This window comes from Temnothorax curvispinosus, unplaced genomic scaffold (assembly GCF_003070985.1).
Source record: "Temnothorax curvispinosus isolate PA1 unplaced genomic scaffold, ASM307098v1 QBEX01009010.1, whole genome shotgun sequence".
NCBI classification, from domain to species: Eukaryota; Metazoa; Arthropoda; class Insecta; order Hymenoptera; family Formicidae; genus Temnothorax; species Temnothorax curvispinosus.
This window is the reverse complement of record NW_020218790.1, coordinates 537,648-561,154: the sequence shown is the minus strand read 5'-3', so window position 1 is coordinate 561,154 and position 23,507 is coordinate 537,648. Positions and strand designations below refer to the sequence as shown.

Sequence of the window (23,507 nt, the reverse complement as noted above, 5' to 3'; positions counted from 1 at the left end):
CGCAAGTGTAATACGAGTATATCAAGTGTCTTCGGAGTTCGGATTCGAGGTTTGCCTTTTCTGCTGCCGCCCTCTCGACGCGCACGGAACGGCTCCGAAGCGAGGTGTCCGGACGCGTCGGTACTCCAAAAACGCGCGCCTCCCTTTAATTTATCGCTCCAATAAAGAACGTCCCGTTTTGCCGTTCGAATTCGTGATTTAAACGAGGCGACGGACGTGAGACCGCGATGCAATTAACAAACGACGCTCGTTTCGGAGTTCTAAAAAAAGGTTCCTATTTTCCGAAACAGGAGTCGTAAAGTACTGGAGATAAAGGAAAGCAAAAGAAGCCGCAGATTCCTAGGGAGACAAAACGGTTCCGCAAAAAGGGGGGGGGGGGACGTTTCGCAAATTTGCTAAAAAGACAGAGGAGGCGGTCTCTTTCAGGATATTCGCCATTGGCGAAAAATTTGCCCAGGAATCTCGGGAGGCGCGCAGGCCCTATTCCTCCGTTTGATTGGCTCCGAATAGGCAGAAAGGACGAAGGGCACGCCGTAATAACTCATTCGTGTGCTCCTCCGAGAAAGAAGCGCAGCGTTTACGAGTTACCAGTTACCATTGTTACCGGACCAATCTCGTCGCCTAGTCGCGACATCTAGCGGCGCCGCTCGTCCCCTCCCGCCCTCACGTCCGCGCGCACTCCGCGCAGTCCGCGCACGTCATACGCCGCCATTGTTGGCCTGCCTCGCGCTGTGTGCCGCCGCCACTCCGCTCCGCCGCCGCCGACGCCGCCGGAGACGACGTCGACGACGACGACGACGACGCAGCGACGCACGGGCGTACTACTACCGTGGTGGTGTCACCGAACCCGCTCGTCCGCTCGCGCTCTCGAGATCGCCGAGACGCAGGCCGTCGCGGGATCGCGACAGGCGTTCCCCTTCCCCGCCCCCTTCTTTCCCCTCGCGCCCGCGTGTGCCTGGTGTGTCGCGTTTCGCGTTCGCCGTGTTCGCGTTCGCCGCATTCGCGAGATCGCCTCGTTACGGTCCCGTGCACCTCGACGCCGTCGGGACACCTTGTCGGAAGGGCGGGAGCGAGACGAAAGGAGCGAGAGAGAAAGAGAGAGAGAAAGGGAGAGAGGGAGACAGAAGCGCCCTGGCCGCTCGCGAAGGATCGTCCTGCACGACGTTCCCTTCTGCTGCTGTCACTTTCGTGCCGAGACCGATACGGATCGCGCGGCGGCGTACTCCCGACCGATGCCCCGTCGACGGATTCAACCCGGTGGCGGTGCGGCCGTGTTGCGCGTCCGTTGTTAGTGCATCATGTGATTGCTTCCACGGGGTGCTGTCTTCGCCACGGTGACGGATATTAGCCAGCGTGAAGGTTAGTCGACAATTGTGGATTTTGTTTCCTTCTCGGTAAACCGGAGCGCGCGCGGAGTCTTCTCGTCTCCACGCCTCCCGGTTTTACTGACAATGAGTTTACTCCCCGCCGTGGGAGTATCGCGAGATCGAGCCGAGTCAAGGTCGGCGACGATCGCGTCGATCGGCCCCTCGTATAGCCCTCGAGGCCTCTGCTCGCGACGACGTCCGCCCGCCCTCTCCTCGATCGTTATCCCTTTTGATGGTTCCGTTTTAATTAGCTTGCGCCTTCCTGCGTTTTGCGTGCTACAACGCTGAAACGAGGATGCTATATTTTACGTTTTTGTAAAGGGCACGAAAGAACGGAAATCCGTTAGAAAGGCCCGTTAGAAAGAAAATCCGGTTAGAAAGATTATATTTTGGGGAATGTTTTTTTAGTCGGATCCCTGGGCCTTCTCTGCGTGGGAAGCTTTAGCTATAGCCTCGAGAAAGGGCCAAAAAAAAAATGAGAGAATTCAAAGCCGACGGTCAACCCTGCTGACTTAGCGAATTTGCGATCGTCGTTACAGTCCTACCTATAAATGTGGACAATGAAAGAAAGTTCGGTCAGACTGCTGAGGGATAACCCTTGGACGCCTTAGAGAGAGTGTGTGTGGTGGATTGAATTCAATCTTTGTTCGAGAGGCGCACCGCGCAGTGATTCTGGGAATGCAGGTTTCTATGTAAGAGCTTTATAAATTTAACACTTTAGTATTATTGTTGTGAAAACACAATGGGACTATTCCTAAACAGCCGCTGAGAAATAATTTATCGTTAGTGTAATGTCTTCGAATACGACTTCGAGTCGTACTAAGCTAGAACTTTGGCACAATTAGTACTTTTACAATAAGAAACGTGTAATAATTAAATCTCGTTGCTGTACATGTTAGAGTTAATAACTCTTAGTTAGTAACTCTAATAACAATAAGTCCTTTAGTTGCATTTACATTTTCCGCCATTGTAAGTGAAGCAAGTGCGTCTCTTGGATTTTCCATAGGTTGTTTTACAGTCTCGGATCTGATTCGGAGTTGATATTTTCCCAAGTCAAGTTTTGAATAATAATTTCGAGCTTGAGATGATTGAAAAATCTAAGAAACTAATTAATGCGAATTAATTTATAAGAATAGATGAAATTTTACTTTTTTTTACTTCTACAATGTTGCATTATGGAGTTTCGTCGCAAAGATATTTAACAAATATGAAATGTGTTGCTAGAAAAATAATCTAATTAAATTTGCACCGAAAGAGTAGAGAAGTTCATAAAATTTATGAGTATAAAAAAGGCAATAATTGGGAAGAAAAAATTATAAGTACGTGTAAAGAACGCATATATCTTATAGATTCTAGACTAGATAAATAAAACATTTCATATCTGCTAAATATCTTTGCAACAAAACCTCATAACATCGTTGAAACAAAGAGAAATAAGATTTTATCATTCACTTTTATAAATCAATTCGAATTAATCAGTTCCTTAGATTTTTCAATCATCTCAAACACAAAATTATTATTCGTACCTTGACATTCTCATAAGAAAATATCTACTCCGAATTGATCGGAGACTATTAATTATTTATTAATCTTATTGATTAATAGACTTGGTTTTTTTATCAGCACCTTTTTTCCTCAACTTTTTCTCTAGAACAGACATATACATTCGTACCTTAAGCGAAAGAACAAGGAAGGTGCTAAATTGTAACTAAGAGGAGCAGATTTAATGTCGTAAAGTACAAGCGTCCCATGGGGTTGATCGGCTGTATCGATCGCTTTGATTGGCTATTCAATCGGCCAACGATATCCTCTTTCCCCCTATTACACACAAATCCTTCTCATCGTACACAATCGCAAACTATAATAAAGATACAGAGGAGAGATTAAAGGCTAACCGACGTTGGTGCAACCGGCTCGACTTCGCGGTTGCCTTTTGTCCCGTTTCGAGTAGTAGTCGACAGTTTTCCCTTCCCGACCTGTTCCTGAGTCATTCTCAGGGTGCCTGGAGGTACCTGAGATCGAGCAGCCTCGTCCTGCAATATCTTGTTTTCTTTTTTTTATTATGTCTGCCGAGATGTATTATGACTAATTCTGATGCGGGCGTGTTTTATCACTCTGTATGCAAGTCTTCGGATTTAATATTCGGTGTAAGATACAGTCGGCGTGACTTTCCACGAAATTTATAATCAACACCATTATAATTATATGTCTGCGAAGTAGCGAAATTAATCGTTACACAGCAGCAAAAAAAAATTTTTTATAAATGTATTTCATTAAATATTTTCCTAAAAACGCATTCCGTTGTCTCGCAAGCTCGTTATTACATGCTATTGTTATAACTATAATTTATTATTGCGATTATTGTTCAATTTAATTAATTTATTTATATTATAATTTCTATCATCAATGTTTGAATTATCCAATTAGTTAAATTGTATCGTGTAATTATTATTTCTATCAATAATCTAGTATGTACTTTGAGATGGCATTTTGCAAAATGCACCAACGCGAATAGCAACGTTACATAAAATTTTGAATGTCAAAGATCATCATCGATCGTACCCTAATTGGAATCTAATGCGACCGTGACTAGGGGGGGGCCACAAATTGATATATGATAAATGATCTCTCATCGCTGTTATTCCTAGAATATTCAAAAGCACGATTCGTAGCATAAATCGAGCAATAAAGGCGTGCATTAATCGGCAGCGACCGCGGCAGAATCATTTTAACGAAGAAGTAACGTTTGCTTTTTCGGACAACGCGAGCCAAACCGCCTCGTTCGTCATCCTGGACGCACAAGACTCGCTGAACTCCACCGTCACGCCGATGCGAGCCACGGCCGTGAATCAGCGTGATAAAGGGGGAACGGATGATATTCTATACCTGAGATAATCATGAGTATTACGTCAGTAAAGAAACTGGAGTAGCTCGTCTGGCATTTATTTACTTTACTCTTTATTTATTCAGCGCTTAGCCGCGGCAACCTTACAGATCAATAATCGGATCGCATTTAAGATAAATATAATAGTTCAACGTGTGAGTGTCTCCTCGCCGACAGAAGAAAACGATTCACGTATACTTAGGTATGCTCGCGCGCATCGCGAAGCGAAACGCGCGTCTCGCGAGAGATCTAACATTATCATATATTATGCAATATCCATTCGCGACGATACGCATTAATTCTAACTCTCGAGACACTTGCAGTTATAAAATCATGCTAAAATACTTAAATATTAAATACTTATAATTACTGCCTCAAATATACATATATATATGTATATCGGTCGCAACGCTTTTGAATTTAACAGTAAACTGATATAATTCTCCAACTTACAGTTTTGTCGATTCGTTTTATGCGCAAAGATATATGCGGGTTTATCGTGGATCATTATATTGACGACTCTTCCAATTGACGGAAATAGCTCTATTTCGAAAAATCTGATTACAACACGACGACCCACGTATCTGTAGCACGCGATAACATTTGAGGAAGAAAGTGAATTATTTGTCCGTTTGTAAATAAGTCTCCCGCACGTTGTTAATACAAGTGCTCAATCATGCTGATAGCTCAAGTTGAAATAACTATGGTTAGCGATTCGTTGTCCCTTTCAGAATTATAGTCCTACCTGTAATACAGGTTCTCCCACCGCTATCGAATGTCGTTTTAGCCGCGGTCGCTTTAGGGCTCAAGAATAATGGCGATCGCTTCGATGTTGAGACACCGGTAGTTACGGAATAATTCAATACCGAAAGGACAGTATTGTAATTTAAAAGAGTTTCGCGAATGGAACTTTTGAGATAACGGAAAGTAGAATACGTCGTTCGCGCCGATAGACGTTAAATGTCATCTTAACGAAAATTAACTTTCTTTGTGACCCGTTTTTGCAAAAGTATTTGACCGATCTTATTTCTGAAAGCGTTTAAAAATCCAATATTTTCCTTCTCTCCAGAATAAAAATAATTTCTTTATTGTATCATGAGGAACAAGTTAAATTTAAATTGTCGCGGTAAATAATGCTCTCGAATCGACTTCTTTCGGGTTCGGTTTGAAGAACGGAGAAGAGTTACTTGCGCGTTGGGAAGCGCGAGATGGAAAGGTGCGAGGTTGCGAAATCGCTCGCTCGACACTCCCCTACGTGGAATGTCACGGAATAGATCGATACTGCGTGAACAATAGCGCGTAAAAAAAAAAAAAAAAAAGAAAAAACGCACGCGTGCAAATATGGGCTACGATGACGCCTCACGATGACATCTCGAACGCGGCGCGGGATAAGCGGGAGGAAGAGTCGTGTCACATCGCTGCCGCGGCGTAACAAAGCAGAGCGGTACACGTGTACCTTGTTAAATAATGCAACCGCCGTTCTTTCCATTCACGTGGCGATACGTACGTGGACGCTCGGCGCGGCGTCGCGCCTCGGAGCTCTAGCGCCGGGATGTTGTTGATCGTATACCTATAGCCGACGGATCGCCGACAGCGACCCGCCGCGACTCGTCGTCGTTTCCATTCCGGCGCGATCGACGGTAGTGCGGGGTAGTGTATCTCGCGTTTTCGTCGCGTCGCTCCTTTTTTTCCGCTCCGGATTTTCGCTTCCGGACCCGCGAACGTGGGTAAGGGATACCTTCGCGCGCGCGAGCGTTTCGGTTGCCCTCTTCTCGATTATCCATACGAGATAGCGCGGCTACAGCCGACCTTCCTCGCTGGCGAACCGTGAGGTGAATCTCCGACCCCTCGTGGACCATCGGAACGCAGAGAGGAAATATACGGATATAACGATATGTTCGGCTTTTTTACGGGACAGTCGTTGCCCTATCGTGTTTCGCTGGATCTCGGAGTGTAGTGCGTGTATGTGGATGTACATATGTTACAGTGAGAGGGTGACTAATTGGTGGTTTTTACGTTATATCATCGATTACGCATCTTGGGGCGACGGAAATTAAAAATCGAGCACGCTCGCAGGTGATTTTCAAGGCAATTAACGTGTTTATTTTTCTCGTGCGTATATCTTTGCGAGATTACAAGTTTATTGTATGAAGAAATCTTTGAGTTTCTTAGATCTACAATTGCAGCTTTTTTTTTTAATTCCGAGAATGTTTCTGTTCAGCAATAGGAACTTTAATCTGCAAGTCACAGAACGGGATTAGTTGTTCTCGTTTCAACGTATCGATCTTGCCCGACAATTGATTAAGTTTCGATATACCCATGAGTATAGCGTGACGTAGCCATAGCTTTCCCCGGCGACGGGACGTAAGGGAGATTTCCCAAACCGTGGAACGAAAACAATTACACGAGAGGAAATGTATGCACGCCGCACGACACATGTCTCTTTAATTCACGGAAAGCGACTGGTAGTGGTCGTTCCGTTTTCGACATATTGATTTTATCGAGCACATGATTCATTTACGATGTAGCAGTGATGTAGCACGTTGCGCAGCGACACTTTCCGCGCGTCGCGTCGTCATGTCGTTAATTTTTTAACGCCGAAATAATCGACGTTATTCCGCGAATTTGAAATATAGATTTAGGTATAAAGCGCGTATAGGGGATTTTGACCTTATTCCAAAGAAATTGATTAAACCAGGCAAATCGTATCTCAGCAAATTTAATGAAATGAATGAAATATGATGCGCGCGCGGAATAATCCAGAAGAGCTGCGCTATGAAATCAATATATCAAACACTGAGTTCATTAATCGCGCACGCGGAAACTTAATTATCCCTTTAGAGAGCACTCGTTTCGAATAATAAAACTTTACCTTACTAAAACTTTGATTTTTCTCTTTATCTATTCGTTTGTCAATTCGGGATATTTATTCTTCTAGATTTATGTTTATTTTCACGATTTTTGTTTTCTCATATATTCTATTTATTTTATTTTCATTGTATATTTTCTATTTATTATTTTATATGTATTCTATTATTTTTATTATATATTTAAATTTATTTTTTGTTATTATCTCACTGTTCGATCAATAACTGTTCCGACGTACACTGTCTACGTGTTACTTTTAGTTTCTCTTTCTTTTCTAAAAGGCATTTGCTTAGAGGTAAATAAACCTAATCTACTTATCTTATCTTATCTGTTCCACACTCCGGGTTATCTATCACCTTTTTCCATCCCCACTGTTCGCGCTTCGTGCTTTATCGTCACGAAGACACGTGGTTCGTGCTACTTACGTATACCGATCTACTTTTAATACTCGCGCGATGTCACTCGCAGTTATTACCACGTCGGATTATCTTCCACTTCTTAAATATCATTTAAATAACATAGGTTTGTCGTTTGTCCCGCTATATCCGAAAATAGAGCGTTTCTATGAGACTTTTTTTAGACCGAAATGACGTAAAGCGACGAAGCAATTATCATGGTAATAATTTTTTTCCTTCTTTGGATTTCACGAAAATAGATACTAATCATACTAATGTAAGTCTTTCGTAAAAGCGAAGTGGCGTAAAGCAATCTTTCGAAAAGCGGGGGATATCTGTATCGCATTGTATTGCACATAAGTTCTATGTCATAACAACTCGTAAAACAAATAATTGAAAAAAATTCTAACATATCGTTGTTTGATCAAATGCAGACAAATATTAAGCAGAAAGGAAATTACAATTCATGTTTTCCCCTCGTGTTTCAGGATTATTTAACACACAATAGCATTCACACAATCCGTTTAAATCAAACACTTTTTCGCGAACGAATTATTTTTCATGGCGAATAAGGAAAGTGATTGATTGAATCAATTGCAACATAACATTACATTTAATAATTTTACGATGTTATACAGTAATGCAGTATAACAATGGGTTTGAGGTTAAACATCTGACGTCTCAAATAAGTAAAAGATATTAGACTGTCATTTACAATTATACTCAATAACTCACAGCTCCCTCTTTTTTAAATAGGAAAAATAAGACGTCTCGGCAACACGCCCGCCCGCGTCAGAAATTCGCGTACAAACCGCCGTGCATAATTTAACGTCAATGTATAATGAAAATGTGCGTATATATTTTCCAGGATGCAGGAACTGGCATTCCCGCGCCGAAAAGGGATATTCGCCCCAGTGTCGGTGTTGGTGCTGTTGATACTACCATTGGTCGATTTACCCTCTGCAAACGGTGAGTCACCTACGAACGAGTTGGGAGTTTGTCTGCGTGCAAATACATATATAAGGCGCGCGATTGTCGAGCGAGCGGGTGTACGGCGCGTATACGCGCTCACCGTCTTTGATAATGCGCGAACAATGAGAGAACAGCAAATAATTACGTCTATTCGTTCATATGAGCGCCCTTGGACGACGTCACTTTATCGTCTTCACCTCGCACACCGATGTATCGTGATGTTTACTGTCACTTTAAAGAATGTTAAAGGCTTCTGTGCTCGTAAAGATCTGTTGCAACGACGTTAAGTGCGGTATTATCGAGTGAAGTCATCAAGTCAGCGCGATGACATGTAGCACCTATTGATAACGTTACTCTAAGGACCACGATTAGAATAACATCCACTTTGCTACTTTAGTTCTCTTTCAGTGCTGTGTCAAAAACTCGATCAAAGATAAATTCTGAAACCTCGTGAAATTCACGAAAGTTATTTGGACAATTACGGAGCTGCGCTCCGAAATAAATTCATATTAACTCGGAATTCGCACGCTTTATTGCTTATATTTCTATTGCCTTTCTGATATGATTTAAAAAATATGTATGAAATATTAATCATTGGAATGTTTTTATTAATTTTGCCTGCGTAAAAATGTCATGAGAAATTTCGCGATATTCAGAAATAAACGCATTTGATGAATGGGGAAGTATTTTTTCGTTTAAGAGCGAAATGATTTATTTTCTGCCAGAATTTAATTCGGCGTTTCAACGGACAGACGGTCTTTTGTTATTTCATCAACTTGTAAAATTTCGAGATTAAATGATATCTATTATAATTACGTTTTAAGAATTTATCAAGGTAAAGTTATATTAACCCGGGAACGGGCTGATTTTTTTTTCATAAATGGTCACTTGGTGATTTTTACACCCCAATGTATTAAAAGTCAGTTATTAATTAGGTACATATTGCATATTTTTCATTGTTCTGTAATTTATTAGTATCTGAGAACAATATGTACATAGATTTATTCAACATTTTCTGAAAAAATAAGGAAAAACAAAAAAATTTAAACGAAAGAAGTACATTAAAATAACTGTGACGTGAACTTTATTTTTTCGATACTGGGGTATAAAAATCACCCTAGGCGCCCGTTCCCGAGTCAAAACTAATCGAAAAATAGGTTTGCGTTATTTGTCCTCGAGAAAAGCGACGCGCAAAAAAACCCCCTCTTTTCCTTAATAACGTGTCGCAGTTCGGGAACGCGTCTCGACACTCTCGTTAAGGGGTAGTCATCTCGGTCTCACAAAGAAACCGTTGCCCACACGTGCACGAGAAGTGCATTTAACACATTGTATAAAAGGAATATATTTAAATGCGGACTTGGACACTCCATTTCCGCTACGAGGAAGCCCATTCGTCATGTTTCCCCGGGTTAAGTCGTCTTCTTGGGTTTCCTCCGTGTGTCTCAGGCGTCTCCATTCGAGTCTCGGGCTCTTAGCGCGCAAGAGACTCCGCGCGACTCTCGTTCGCGTCGCGCGGACGTACTCGCGCGCTCGTTAGCTCGTTAACGAGTGGTCTTCCCCTGCTTTCCTACGGCTTCTCGCGCCTTGCCCGCGGGCCCTCTCTCAAAAAGAGCTGTTAAAGAGCAGAGACGCACAAAACCGCCGCCGCCGCCTGTCGAGCGGCTGTCCGCGCGCCTGCGATATCTGTCGCCGCTTCTTCTCGTCGCCGAAGACGATCGCGACAGTGAGAGAGAAAGAAGGAGAGAAACGAGAAGAAAGAGACAAGACACCACCCTCTCTTCCCTCTCTCCCGACCACGTCGAGATAAATGATGTTCCTTCGACGAAAGATGCGTGTCTAAAACGGTCGACGGTCTTCCTCGCCTTTCCTCTTTTTCGCTTGTGCCAGCGTTCCACGACTTCCACGTTGCTGGCTGCTCGGTTCGCGCGCGGTGCACGTGCGCGTACCGTTTAGCATACAAGGTGTCCGAGAACCCCCCCGTCGAGTTAACAGAGTTAAATCGCGTAAGGGGTGATAACTTCCGAGTTACAAACGATCTATAGTTGCGAGCGATCTACCGAAGGCCTGCTCTCTTCTTCCCGCGAACTGAGGAGCCGAGCAATCGGCAATAGTTGAATGTTTATTTGGAGCGGTTCGGGCAACCGTTGCTCTCTTGGCGTCTGAACACACTTTAGAACTCTAATTAGAGATGACTTATGTCGATTGTTACGGGTAACGGCCTCCTACGAAACATCCCCCTCGGGAAACACCGACTCCATTTTCGTCGACGTGCCCGTCATTAATATTAAAGGCATGGATCGGTTCTGGGACACCCCGTAGACGCTGTCGCGTGTGTATCCCATTTCCCTTCGCGCACCCTCTCCGTTCCTCCGCCCTCTCTTCCCGGCTATTTCTGACGTTCGCCATCGCTCGCGCCGCCGAGCAAGCAACCACCCCGAAATGTACGCACGGTTCGATCGAACGCACTAAACATCGCGAACCGCGTAAATATATACGCACTGTCGAGAGAACTCATTCGGACCTTAACCCTTCGTCCAAGAACGTTTTATCGCTCAACCTCGGGGGACCACGGTTCATAAGAATATTTTATAAGGATCCTCCCCTATACGAACAACTTAATAAATTCCATTTTACAAAATTATTCATTCGCGAAAGTCACGTTGATATTGACGTTTACTTTATATTTATATTCCGCGTTTTTGAAGCTAGATATGATTGATTGATCTCTATAATTTATCATCATCATGCGAGTCGTTTTATCACGTGTCGTTTATTTTGCCAAGATATTCTGGAAAATAAAGATTGGCTTTATCGAGACGAAATTGTCTCAACGGATTAAATTTGAAAAGTTTAATGTGATATTCTTTTGCCTTTCATTTATAACCCACGGAACGAAGACATTCGATCATCCACACCGCGAGTCTGCTCCATTTCTGCCACGTACGTCTGAAAACTTTCCGCTAGAGCATTCTCGTCCTGTCTGGCAACTTTTCATTAGAACTCGCTAAATAGCGTCGCTTGGCGGCCGGTGACTAAGATAAACAGGCGACGAAGGCTGGGAAAATGACGGGTAACGCGGCCCGCGTGTCGTTAACTTTTTTTTTCTTTTTTTTTTCTCCAACTCGCGCGTTCCGAGCATTGCTCGTCGGCTTCGCCACGCACACGCAACGCGACGCGCCGCGCCGTCCCCTTTCTTCATCCTGGCTCTCACGCCCCGACCGCAGTAATCGTGTTGTATTGGGTCCGATAGCAATTTTCTAATCGTCCGCGCCACTTAATGAAAGCCCCCGACCACGTGGAGCCTCTTAATTCTCCCAATCAGGCGAGCTTTCGCTTTCGGATTCTTCACCTGAATGAATTTAGACCTTGATTAAAAGAGGAACTGATCTCCTTTTGTCGAATAAGAATCCTTTTAACGAATGAGCCGACGATCGGGCTGTTTTTACAATTTATAATATATCTTGTGACGAAAATAGAACAAAATATAATAAAACTCGGCAGCGAGACCTTTATCTTTTATCTTATAGACAGTGATTCACTGACTTTTTAACAGACATCTCTTATATAGACAGTGATCCAGCGATACACTTCAAACTCACGAGATTTACATTATAATAAAATGTACAATATTTTGATAAATAATAAATAATATAGAAAGATGATATGTGCTACAATATAAAAATTAATTCTTTTAGTTTAGTAGAATTTTAACATGTAAAGCGCACTTATTTTAGAAAAATCATATGTTTAGATCTGAAATCTTCTTTCGCTGAGAAGAATACGATTTTGATTACAAATTTTCAATTAATAAAAAAAAATCCATCATCAAAGTTGAGCGCAATCTGCATCCTATCGATGGTTTGATTTGTAACTGCGTGAGAATTATTAACTAGGATACATTAGAACTCATTTTTTTTCAAATTAGGATACTCGTCCTTGCAAAGTGTATTAAGAGGTTCCTTACGTTTCAGGATCTTGCGAGTTTCCATCGAGTTGGTCGGGAGAATGGTATCAGTATGGAAAGCCTTCAGTCTTTATAAACACGACCGTTCTCGGGGAGCGAGCATGCATCGAAAGGACAGACGACAAATACGTCGTTTAGTAAGTATCTGCTCGTCTAAATCGAAAGGGATGTTAAATCATCGTGATCCACATCCCACGACAAACTACTCGATTTGCGATTGATAATGAAAATTTTATTACTTATAGTTTCAGTGGCGAAAATTGTTTTCATTGTATGATCATCAACGGACGCCATGAGAATGTTATTCAGTATCGCGAAGGTACGTTCGTTATATCTGAATTCACCAATGTTGAGGATTGAGTATAAAATTTTAAGCGCGATTCAAGAAGGGACTTCGTTAGAAGCTGACCCGACAATTATTTTCTCAGGTTGGTGCAGCCTGGAGCGAAAGAGTTTGGAAGAGATGTGCACGATGATTTCCTCGGACGATCCGCTCTATTCGATGTTCCGTGTGAACTCGAAACCGATATCTTGCCCATTCAGCGGAGCGTCGTTCACATTCACGTACAATCGGGGTTACGGCGAGTGTGCTATGCCTATAAGTCTCGCGGAGAAGTGCACCGACGAGAGCAAGCTCCTCCTCAAGTACCAGGCCTGTCCCGACGTTACGGGGACCGAGAGCAACAGTAAGTTGACCGTCGTAAAAATATTGTCCGCGTTGAATCGACTTAGTTTGCCATGCTTAATGTATCACTGTCGTACTTCTACAGCACGTGTATGAAATACTTCAACTTACTGTTTCAACTTCACTCCTTTCGATTGCGAGTAACATTCACAATTAATGTTGCAGTTATCTAGAGTTTAATAGAATCACGAGTAAAAATATGAATGTGTATTAATTAATAATAAGGCAAATAAGAACGAAACGCTGGTATTAAAGTGAGTATATATATATACAATATAAAAATTAAATCTTTAATACGAACATACAAAATACAGACTCTAACTTTTAGACCCTCGTCAGTGTGATACATAAATAAATTTAAGATTTTGGAACAAGTTGTGAGAAACGCATATGTAGCGACCATGACGTAATAAACTCGAATAAATACAAATAAAGAATGAGGTCTAAAAATTAGATGTTTAGGTCTAATTTTCGTATTTGCCTTATTATTAAGTGATTGTTTATATTGAGAGCGTTTTTCTTAATTTTGATAAATGTGTATTATTGTAAAAGTAACGTCCGTAAAACAATACTTGATTTAATTTATATTAATTTGACTCTGTTATAGATTTTATATACATGTTTTAGTTTTACGCGATACGAACAATAACATTTTTATTATGTTCTCTACTAAAATAATTAAAATCTGTATATAATTAAATATTCGAAGATATATGTATTTAAAATATGTATTTTATACTATCTTAAAATTATTTTAGTTTTTTAAATAAAATATACATATAAAGTTTTTGTATATTTGATTATTTGCAGCCGAGGAGTTACAATGCCTTGCCATTTGGAACGATGGTCGAAATAAATATCTTGTGGGAACCTTGAAAGAGAGGAGCGCATTGGGTGACGGAAAAACTTACAGGTGAAACATGTTATTTCAATATAACGTATTATTCAAAGTCCGTGACGGCAACGGCTTTTGTTGCGATTTTGTTGCGGTATGCTTATAATGCGCGCATCAAGTTGGTTATTTATGTCCATTGCACCTGTACACCAGATGTTCGTGCATTGCGGTTTCGGCATGTCACATTTCGTATCGTGGTGTTTATATGGCGTAAAAAGACTAGTCGGGGACTTGGTAAGGTGAAAAGATGGTTAACCGCTCATTTGTCATCTTTCACATAACCGTCATTATCATTATTATAGCTTCCTGTCCTCTCCATGAAGCGTATATGTATATAGATATATGTACGTTGATGGAAACGCGACAACTAACAAACGAAAAAAATAAGAAAAATTGTTGAAAAATTCAAGAGCATTGTCGAATAATGTTTTCCGTTCGATAGGTGTTTCCTATACGAAGAAAAGTCTCATCATCAGGGGAAGATGATTTATTTACTTGCACAGTCCGGCGACCCGACTTGCAACGGCCTAACCACAGTTTCTGAAGGTTCACCTACCATAAAACTTATTAAAGGTAATTGTTCGAACAAAATGTCTTTCAAGATCAAAAATGATATGGCATCTTTTGTATTTACGCATTATTCTTTTTGTTAACAGTCGACAAAGAGCACAGTAGATGCAAATATCCGGCCTGGGTAACTCAACACCATGACTGGCACTCTCTCAATGGCACGAAAAGCTATCACTTTACAAACAAGAACGCCACACTGAGAGTAAAGATGCAAGCGCAGAATACTGACGGCGAAACCATCCACGAGGAAAAAATCGTTTGTCACAATTTGGAGAAGGTATACCCGAACGATAACAAAGTGAAACTGGTTGCTCATGTCACCAGTGGCTGGTGAGTGATTTCTCAAGTCTCTTGTGATTTATAGTGTATGTACATCACAGTTGTTGGAATCTATTCTTACTTATGATTGCAGCGACATTGGTTATGTTTGCATGATATTTCACAAAAGAGACAGTCATATCATCGAGATACAGCAGTCAGGTGAGTACACTTTGGTGCGCGGCATTAAAAACCGACGTAAACAGCAGATTTTCGTTTACGCAATACATATGAAACGGTTTTTCTTCTTCTCTTATTGCAGATCAAAAAGCGATTATGCCGGAGGAGGCGTGCTCAATCTCGGATCCCTCCACGATGCCGTATACGACCTTAATAAGTAAGTGCTAATCCATGTTGCGTCGTCGCTCATAAATATTGATATAGGACACCTGTGCGCTTCGTTATGGTATCGCGGGTTAGTGGGCGAGCAGCAAAAACGTATGCAAATCATGTTTATTTTCGTTCTACAGCCACGTACTTGCATCAGAGAAGATGTCCTAATTCAGGACGATACGAGATTCTGGATTTTGCTCAGTCGCATGCGTTGTCAGCCGCTGTACCGAGACGGCAGCAACGTAGCGAGCTGTCGAGGACGACCAAGAGGCGGACTTGGCAGGACAACATCGAGGACGTGGAATGCAGAAATACGGATATTCAAGTAGGCTGCACTTCGTCCGATCAAGCCGAAATAATAATCGGCAACACGTGCGAACATGAGAAGATTGGTAAGTACGAATAAACATTTGTTACTTTTTAGAATTTATAAGAAAAGACGTATATAAAGATCAAAAGCAATTAAAAACACGATATATTTTGGCAGCCTATTTTTGTCACGGCAGCTGGGAAGAGAAAGGAATGTGGTATACGATAGCGTCGCAACGGAATCCCGAAATTCCAGGCAGTTCGGGACAAACGTTCTGTTTTTCCATGCTTCTCGAAGGCGTTAGAGATAGAGGCGGTAGGCAGAAGCCACAGGAAAAAGAGTTATGGCTATCGAGGCCATCGCGTACTTGTCAAAGAGAAGCTAAGGATGAATGGACGTATAGACTGTCAAATCAAGGTAATTACGTAGATGAAAATATCACTTTTCTTGCAATTAAAAATAATCGAAAAATTACAAATAATTTCGCATAAAGAAAATTGGAAAGGAAAAAGCTCGTTATAAGAATTTATACATTTGTAATAATGTTGGGTGTGATTCAACGAAAATATTATCACAAATAGAAAAAGATGTTTAATATTGCAAAAACTAATTAGATGACGAATAATAATATTTAAAATAATCGCGGACAGTATCTTATTAGAATAACATATAATCGTTGACATAACGAGATAATTACTTTGTTATAGTTCGCCCTAGTTTCAGGATGTATTACACTATGTTAGGTTTAAATACATGCTAAGTAAGCACGGTATAAATATTCAACATTTGCATTCTGTTACAGGAGTGTGTGAGGACTTAATGAAGGCTTCAAGCGCAGCATCTGCCCCATCGTTGTCGCAGCTTCTGTTTATCTTACACATAGCAGCTTATGCCGCTATTAATACGCTACGCGTATTACTTTCGAGATGATCTGCAGCTATTATGTAAGACTGTCAAAGTACTGTAATTTCCAGCACGAATTCTCAGGTATTGCGTGTTTCTGGAAGTGTATATAGCTCAAACAGTTTGATAGCTATTGTGACCGATCGATGAGCTGTCAATACGTAAGTAAGAGGTGGGAAATGTGCAGCTAAATAACTATTACCGACAATATTAATTTCCATTTCGTTGAAAGCCTAATTACGTAAATCAGTGATTACGATAGTTCCCAATTGAAAATGGAACGATTTATACACGTTCGCAAATTATTTTTTTATACATACAATACTTATTGTAATTTACCGCAGACTAGTATTCTAAACGAGTGACCAAACTCTAGATTACTAGCATTTCCGATATAACGTTTATTAGCTATATACGTACTGTCTGAATTGTCGATTAATACAATCGTGGATAATTTTTTATTGTTTATATTGTTTTTTATTTAATTTTTTATGCAAAAGAGAGTCGAGATATATTCAGGACTAGGCAAAGACTCCATAGATATGTATTTCAAATACAAAAATATTCTATAAAAACTATATATTTCAAATATAAAATACTGTTGAAAAATGTGGTTAAAAAAAATACAAATGATATTCTTGAAAAAATCTGCTTCAGGCTGTAAGATAACGAAATAGTATTTCGTATCTTAAATATTCGCGCCACATACGTGTATTTGAAATACTACCTAGTCCCAATATAATACTTTTGAAATTACGAAGGTGTATAATGTAATTAACGCGACAGCCTCGAATCACGACCACTTCTGAGTATTTAAACTCGAAGACTCATGTACATTATTAAGTACCATCGCGCTACTGTAAATACGACCAGGGTATAAGTAATCGAGATTTCAATTGGATTATTTTCGAGTAAAGATTGGGATATTGCTATGTAATTAACAGTTCGACAGGTTGAATTCGTACTCAGATCTAACGTAATATATAGCACATTATAGTTTTATCTCTTTTAGCTAGTATATATACAATTGTACATAATATAATTGAGATATTGTATAAAGACTGTTTCTAAAAGAGTATAACAAGTATACCGCTCACGATATTGCATTTTGTCACTGGGAATGCGTGCGTTTTCAAGTATATTCTCGAGACCGGCCTCGCAGTAGAAGATCCGCGAGAGTACGACACTCGTGCTACGTGTTATTGCTATATACATATAAGTTCGTAAGCCAAAATAAATTCAAAGATAAAGATCAGCAGATTGAGATCGAGATCCGAGGATATACGGTGATTGCGCGACCGGCAACCGCGGCAGGGCGAAGACTCGACACGTGAAATTGTTCATTTTCATGAAGAGATACGTTGCCAGAGATTTCAAAGATGAACAACCAGAAACTTGACGAGATCCGCCAGCTTATCCTGGCGTTATTGGTCTCCCGGAAAGGCGCCACAGCTTCTAGAGAGAGACTATTATAATGAGGAGAAGACCCGTATACCGTATCGTCGATTCGGTTATTCCAATATAGTGGAATTTCTTCAAAGTTTCCCGGAACATTTCATTGTCGAGCAGTACAACGGCGGTCACTACGTACGCGGGATTCCGTCGGAGAGAAGTAGGCACGTCAGCTCGTTGGTATCACGCCAGAGGATGAGAGAGCCAGATACATCCCACCCCGTTTACGGCCGCCATTTAATCGGCGTCCTCATCAAACGGTGTGAGTCTACAGGACGCTGTGACGGTCGTACAGCGGTCAGTGCCATTCGTCAGTATTTCCGCACAGCAATTACGGGGGCAATTACAATTGCTGTCGCATCAGTTGCGCCTGGATGGCAACATGATTTTTCCGATCTTGAGTAACGATTCGCATAACGCGGCCCAGCAGCAGCATACTGACCCATATATCCTCGGATTGATCAAAAATATCTTATAATTTTTTTTAATTTATATGAATTATGAATATGAAATTTACCGGAGATGGCACTACATGGAAAATTTAAGTTTTAAACTTTCAGCTTTGTTAAGAGATACATGGAATTATTTTATTAAAATATGCCAATTTTTTAAAGTTACATAGAACAGGGAAGAGATAAGTTTCCCATAATTCCTTTTTCTTCAAAAATTACTAAAAATTACTCTCGGCTCTAAAAATTAGTAGCTTTTGAAGATTAATAATTTGAATATGCTTTTAGGAAAATTAAAGACAAAAATTACTGTTACGTTTATAAAGTTATCGTATAACACTGTACATCGGTCGATGTCATTAATCAATGTTATCAAGCGGTATAACAAAGCTTTTCGATGGGCTTAACGAGCGAGTGTGGTACATCTGCGGACGCATTAAGACTTGTACTAGTTGCGCGTGAATAGTGCTTTTGCATCTCTAGCATAGAGTTAGTGGATGTCGGAATAGATATTGATCACGCATCTCATTATCATCATCGATGATATACACAATTCGATGTGTGTATCGAATTCGGATGCGCGGTATTAGCACGTTTCGATTTATGCACGCTGAATATGTATGTCACGATGAGGGGATTTCCTCTGGACACCGGGTGATACATTTTTTTCGGCAGCCTGATACGCGCGTGATCTCTAGCGCGAGATCTGTGCGCGCTGTACAAATACTGGCGATTGGGACTTGTGTACTTCGCATGCTTTTTTTCTTCTACATTTTCATGAATTAAGATAGCGTAACGACTAATGAAGATACTTACGGTCCGCCGATTGACTCCTGAGTAACGTTATTTGTGTATCATCGTGTCTCTACATTCCGTATAATGTACTTCAATATACAGACTCGGGTGGTGCAAGAACTTCATCGCGAGGATGCGATTTATTTGATGTTTCGGAATACTCATTTTAGTAGCAGTTAAACGTTATTAAAATGCCATGGACTTTTGTTCCCAACACTTCGATTGGAGAAATAATGCGACTAAAACATTAAGATTTAAAGATGCTAGTCTGATTCGCGTAACGTTTGGCAACGTTAGGGCTAAACGGCCCAGCTTCGCGGAAGCGTAGATGGCAGAAGCATTCGGGAGCATCAACTAGAACGCATCCTGAGACGCGTACGTCCACGAAATTTGTACCGATTCGAGTATCAAGTAGAGATAATAGCGTAATAAGCCTAAACGATATCACGAACGGGGAAGGGGAAACGAGAATACGGTCCATCACGCGAACCTCAATGGTTTTATATTTTTCTCAAACGACACACACCGAAAGATGTACATATACAAAGTTTTATTGATCATACATGTGTGTGTATGTCATACATATGTACACACACGGACACGTACTTGCATACATTATGCCACGTGCTCGCGTAATTAAGGGGAACGATATAAAAAAAGGGCAGCGAGTAGAGGAACATATATCTACGCGGACACACATTCTATTACTACATTTTAGTCGGATCTACATCCATTAACTCTGTGATATCCATCACATCTAGGCGCAAATGATGACAGCCAAAAGAGAGAGAGAGAAAAAAAGAAAAACGAACGAAACTGAGCTCTAAAGGCATTTTTTTATTGTATATATCATATATATTTTCTAAATAATGGACTGTTCCGGAATTCAGGAGATTTGTTGACGAGCGAAAGTGTATGGATTCGAATTATTAAATATTTGAGCATTTAAATAACGAAGACAGATTCTTATTTTTGTACAGATAGGACGACCTGTCGCGATATCCTACCCCCCCGCACACACGGAAACTCTCACACGCTAAGCGAAAACGTTAGTCATATACGTACGAATATATTTTACGTAGGTTTTGTAACTACCGCATTATAGGTAGCGTTATCGTTAGCGTCATCTTCGAAAGCAGGAAGCAATTTCTCGATTTTAGACGCCTAGTTCATCGCCATTATTTTTAGCGTCATTACCGATATTATCAGCGTTAGTGCTCTATTATATTATACGTATATCGTTTTTATACGTTAATTTGAGGCGAGATCTGATAGTTGCGATATAGTACAGGCCTTGTTACTTTACGCGCGTTTGAATGCGAAAACAGAAACGACAACCGATGCCTTAAATCAGGGAAACGCAACTAGATTTTTTGGCGGGCCAAATGTGAAATTTGTAGTTATACCGCGGGCCGCAGCAGCTAAATTTAGAACTTATATTTTTTGCCTTCTTTGCATTACCCAGAAATCACCACGTGGAGGTAAGGCAAAGTCGAATCCTTTTTTAACTTTTTTACTTTTTTTCGTTTTCTTTTATGTTTTTTTTTTATTAATATCACTGAGATCGAGATTTTGATAACTTATTCGCGAACAAGTGCGGTTGATGAGAAGTTATGTGCGTTCTCGAAACCTCAGGACTCCAGTCGCAATATCGCATCATTGATAAATGTAAAAATAGTTATTTGTGTAATAAGTGCTGTAAGATGAAAATTCACGGGTGCGGAGTTGACGCACGAGCCGAAGGCGAGTGCGGTCACCGCACCCGGAAATTTTCATCTTTACGCACGGCTTGCACACCCTATTTTATGTTGCAAGTGCGTGGAAAGTGGTCTATCACGCACGCGTAGCGTGCATAATGGGCCACTTTCCATGCACGTGTTACATAAAACAGTTTGACGCTATGCGCTAATAATTTAGTTTATTTTTTATTTTTTTGCGGATCAAGCTTGGACGTCGCAGGCCGGATTGAAAGCCGGATCCGGCCCGCGGGCCGCCAGAGTTGCGTATTCCTGTCTTAAATATACAATTTCTAATGCCTTATGCGAATCACAAAAGTATATGAACGGTCGGTTACTTTCCATCCCAGAGCGTCTTCGTGCACGATTTCCTTTGGCAAAATTCGACTGCTACACACCGTGCGTGCGTATATTAACGAATTTAAATTGTCACCTCAACGTCACGACAGCGTGAACAACGCGATGATATTCCCCTCTTCATGTAGTCGATGCGGCTGTATTGAATTCCGGAAACAGATATTACACGATGTAACTTTAATACTTCTAAAGTAAGCTGTAACTTGTAAGGCGTGGAAACGAGCAACTGCGCGGTGGTCGAGAAACACTCGCGTGAAAGACGGATGCGCGAGAAAAGAGCGAGAGAGAGAGAGAGAAAAAGGGAGAAAGATATGAGTCGACATGAGATGATAACTCACGAGTTTTGTACATCCACATGCGCACACGTATATTTTGTTTATTGCTGTGATGAATTATATTATAAATATTAGCGTGTAAGGCGGTTTGTGAATGCGGCTTTTCTTGCCATTCTAATATAATTGCAAACATTAGTCACGCTCCCCGTTCGGATGTAAGCCTCTTAAAAAAAAAAAAAAAAAATACCCCCGTACGGATATGGAACGACGACCTATTTATCCTCGATGTATTTAATTGTACGATATTTACATGACGGCATCCTTGTAAAGCGCCTTGGATAAACGACTCGTCCAGAAGGCGACTCGCCGCAACGACAATTTCGTACAGAAGAAAAAAAATGAAGAAAGAGAGAAAGAAGATATCCGATTTATTTTGCTACGCGCGTGCGGAATTATGCGAGAACACAAACTACGCCGAGATATGTTTATCCTCGCGCGAAACTGACACGGTACTTACTCAACGACGCTAATATAACAGGGAGACTTTTCTTAATAAATAAAAAGATTATTGCCAACACCTGTGTTGTTCGACGAAGCCTCAACTTTATTGCCTTTACTTCTTCGATGCTTCTAACTTTAACTGCGCGAATCGATAAGCGTTACACGTCATATATAATCGCTATCATTTCTCATCGAATAGCCTTATAATTAGTATCACAAAACGCTCGAAATATATTAAACCATTAAAGATCGGCATCGATTATATCGGTCGTGTCAATGTCTGATTCTTCGTTTGTTAGATTCTTCTATTGTGTTTCTTTTTCTTTCGAATGTATAAGATTAATTTGAATTTATTTTATTTAGTGAACGACGGAAGAGTGTGTTCATGCAGTCTTTATGGCTCGTCTACAATAGCCGCAACAGTATGCAGTAAGAGGTAAACAGTAAGCTGTTGACTAATGGGATTTTTACCATTCAAGAATAATCGATTGTGGTTGGTCAATAGTTTACTGCTCACGTCTTACTGCGTACTTTTACGGCTATTGTAGAGCCATTGCCCATTACATCGATGTGAGTAACCGAGAAACCGAGACTTCAAAGGAACAAACGTCATTCATACGCGTCTGCGTATGAAAAAAAAAGAAGTGTCAAATCAACACTCGATATGCTTGTATATACGCAAGAATATATAATCTTGAAATAAGATTATATTGCGTTAAACGAAGAAAATTAGTATTAAACGAAGAATTATATATAGTTGAACCAACGCAATATAATCTTATTTCAAGATTATATATTCTTGCGTATATACAAGCATATGGAGTGTTGATTTGACACTTCTTTTTTTTCTGTAATACGAATGACGTGAATAACTTGCAAGAAATAGGGATCTGAATAAAACCTGCTGGTATAATTGCAGGCAATTTACATCGGAAGGGCGTGGAGCGCGCAAGTATAACGGAATTATAATTATAATCGCGAACGTACATATAAAAAGAAATATATATTTGTATCTTGCTCATTTTAATGGTGGCTAATTTTTGCACAGGCTGATTTATTCCGCGAAAGAAATAGTAACTCATTCGGCTGATCTCGGCATGTAACGGCGATTCGCGTGACTGCAGCGAATTCATTTTCTTCGCGCATGCAAGATTCCGGATGATTTAAAGTCGCCGCCGGTTTAGCGACTGTAACAACGTCGGTTAGTGTTAACCCCGATAAATTATAAACTTTCTTTAAGATAAGTTCCGTTAAGCGAACGATATGTTTCCATAATTGACTGATTTACAACCGTTGGGGAAAAAGCAACTTCGCGTTTTTAAATTTTTCGTTGATTAATCTTGCGAGTCGAGAGTATCACGATTGTTCTGACTTCTTCATCTCACACGTGTTCTAATCCCCCGTGATTGACTATATTTTTTTATCTATCTGCATAGTGACTTGGATAATAACGTTTATAATGAGCGATGAAATAAATT

General features: G+C 40.7%; 1 protein-coding gene across 2 annotated transcripts; it reads left to right on the top strand.

Moving 5' to 3' along the window:
* Positions 1-796: 796 nt before the first annotated feature.
* On the top strand, positions 797-20,117 carry LOC112458581. 2 transcript variants are annotated; one of them, XM_025022288.1, is made up of 13 exons: positions 797-1,359; positions 8,383-8,483; positions 12,458-12,587; positions 12,696-12,769; positions 12,879-13,136; positions 13,946-14,048; positions 14,473-14,603; positions 14,687-14,930; positions 15,013-15,080; positions 15,181-15,255; positions 15,389-15,643; positions 15,739-15,978; positions 16,364-20,117. In XM_025022288.1, exons 2-13 carry the CDS (start codon positions 8,384-8,386, stop codon positions 16,489-16,491), a joined length of 1,806 nt encoding a protein of 601 aa, XP_024878056.1. In that variant the 5' UTR covers positions 797-1,359; position 8,383; the 3' UTR covers positions 16,492-20,117. The 2 variants fall into 2 exon arrangements, with proteins under 2 accessions (XP_024878056.1, XP_024878057.1); XM_025022289.1 differs by lacking the exon at positions 797-1,359 and adding an exon at positions 5,872-6,327.
* The last annotated feature ends 3,390 nt before the right edge of the window (positions 20,118-23,507 follow it).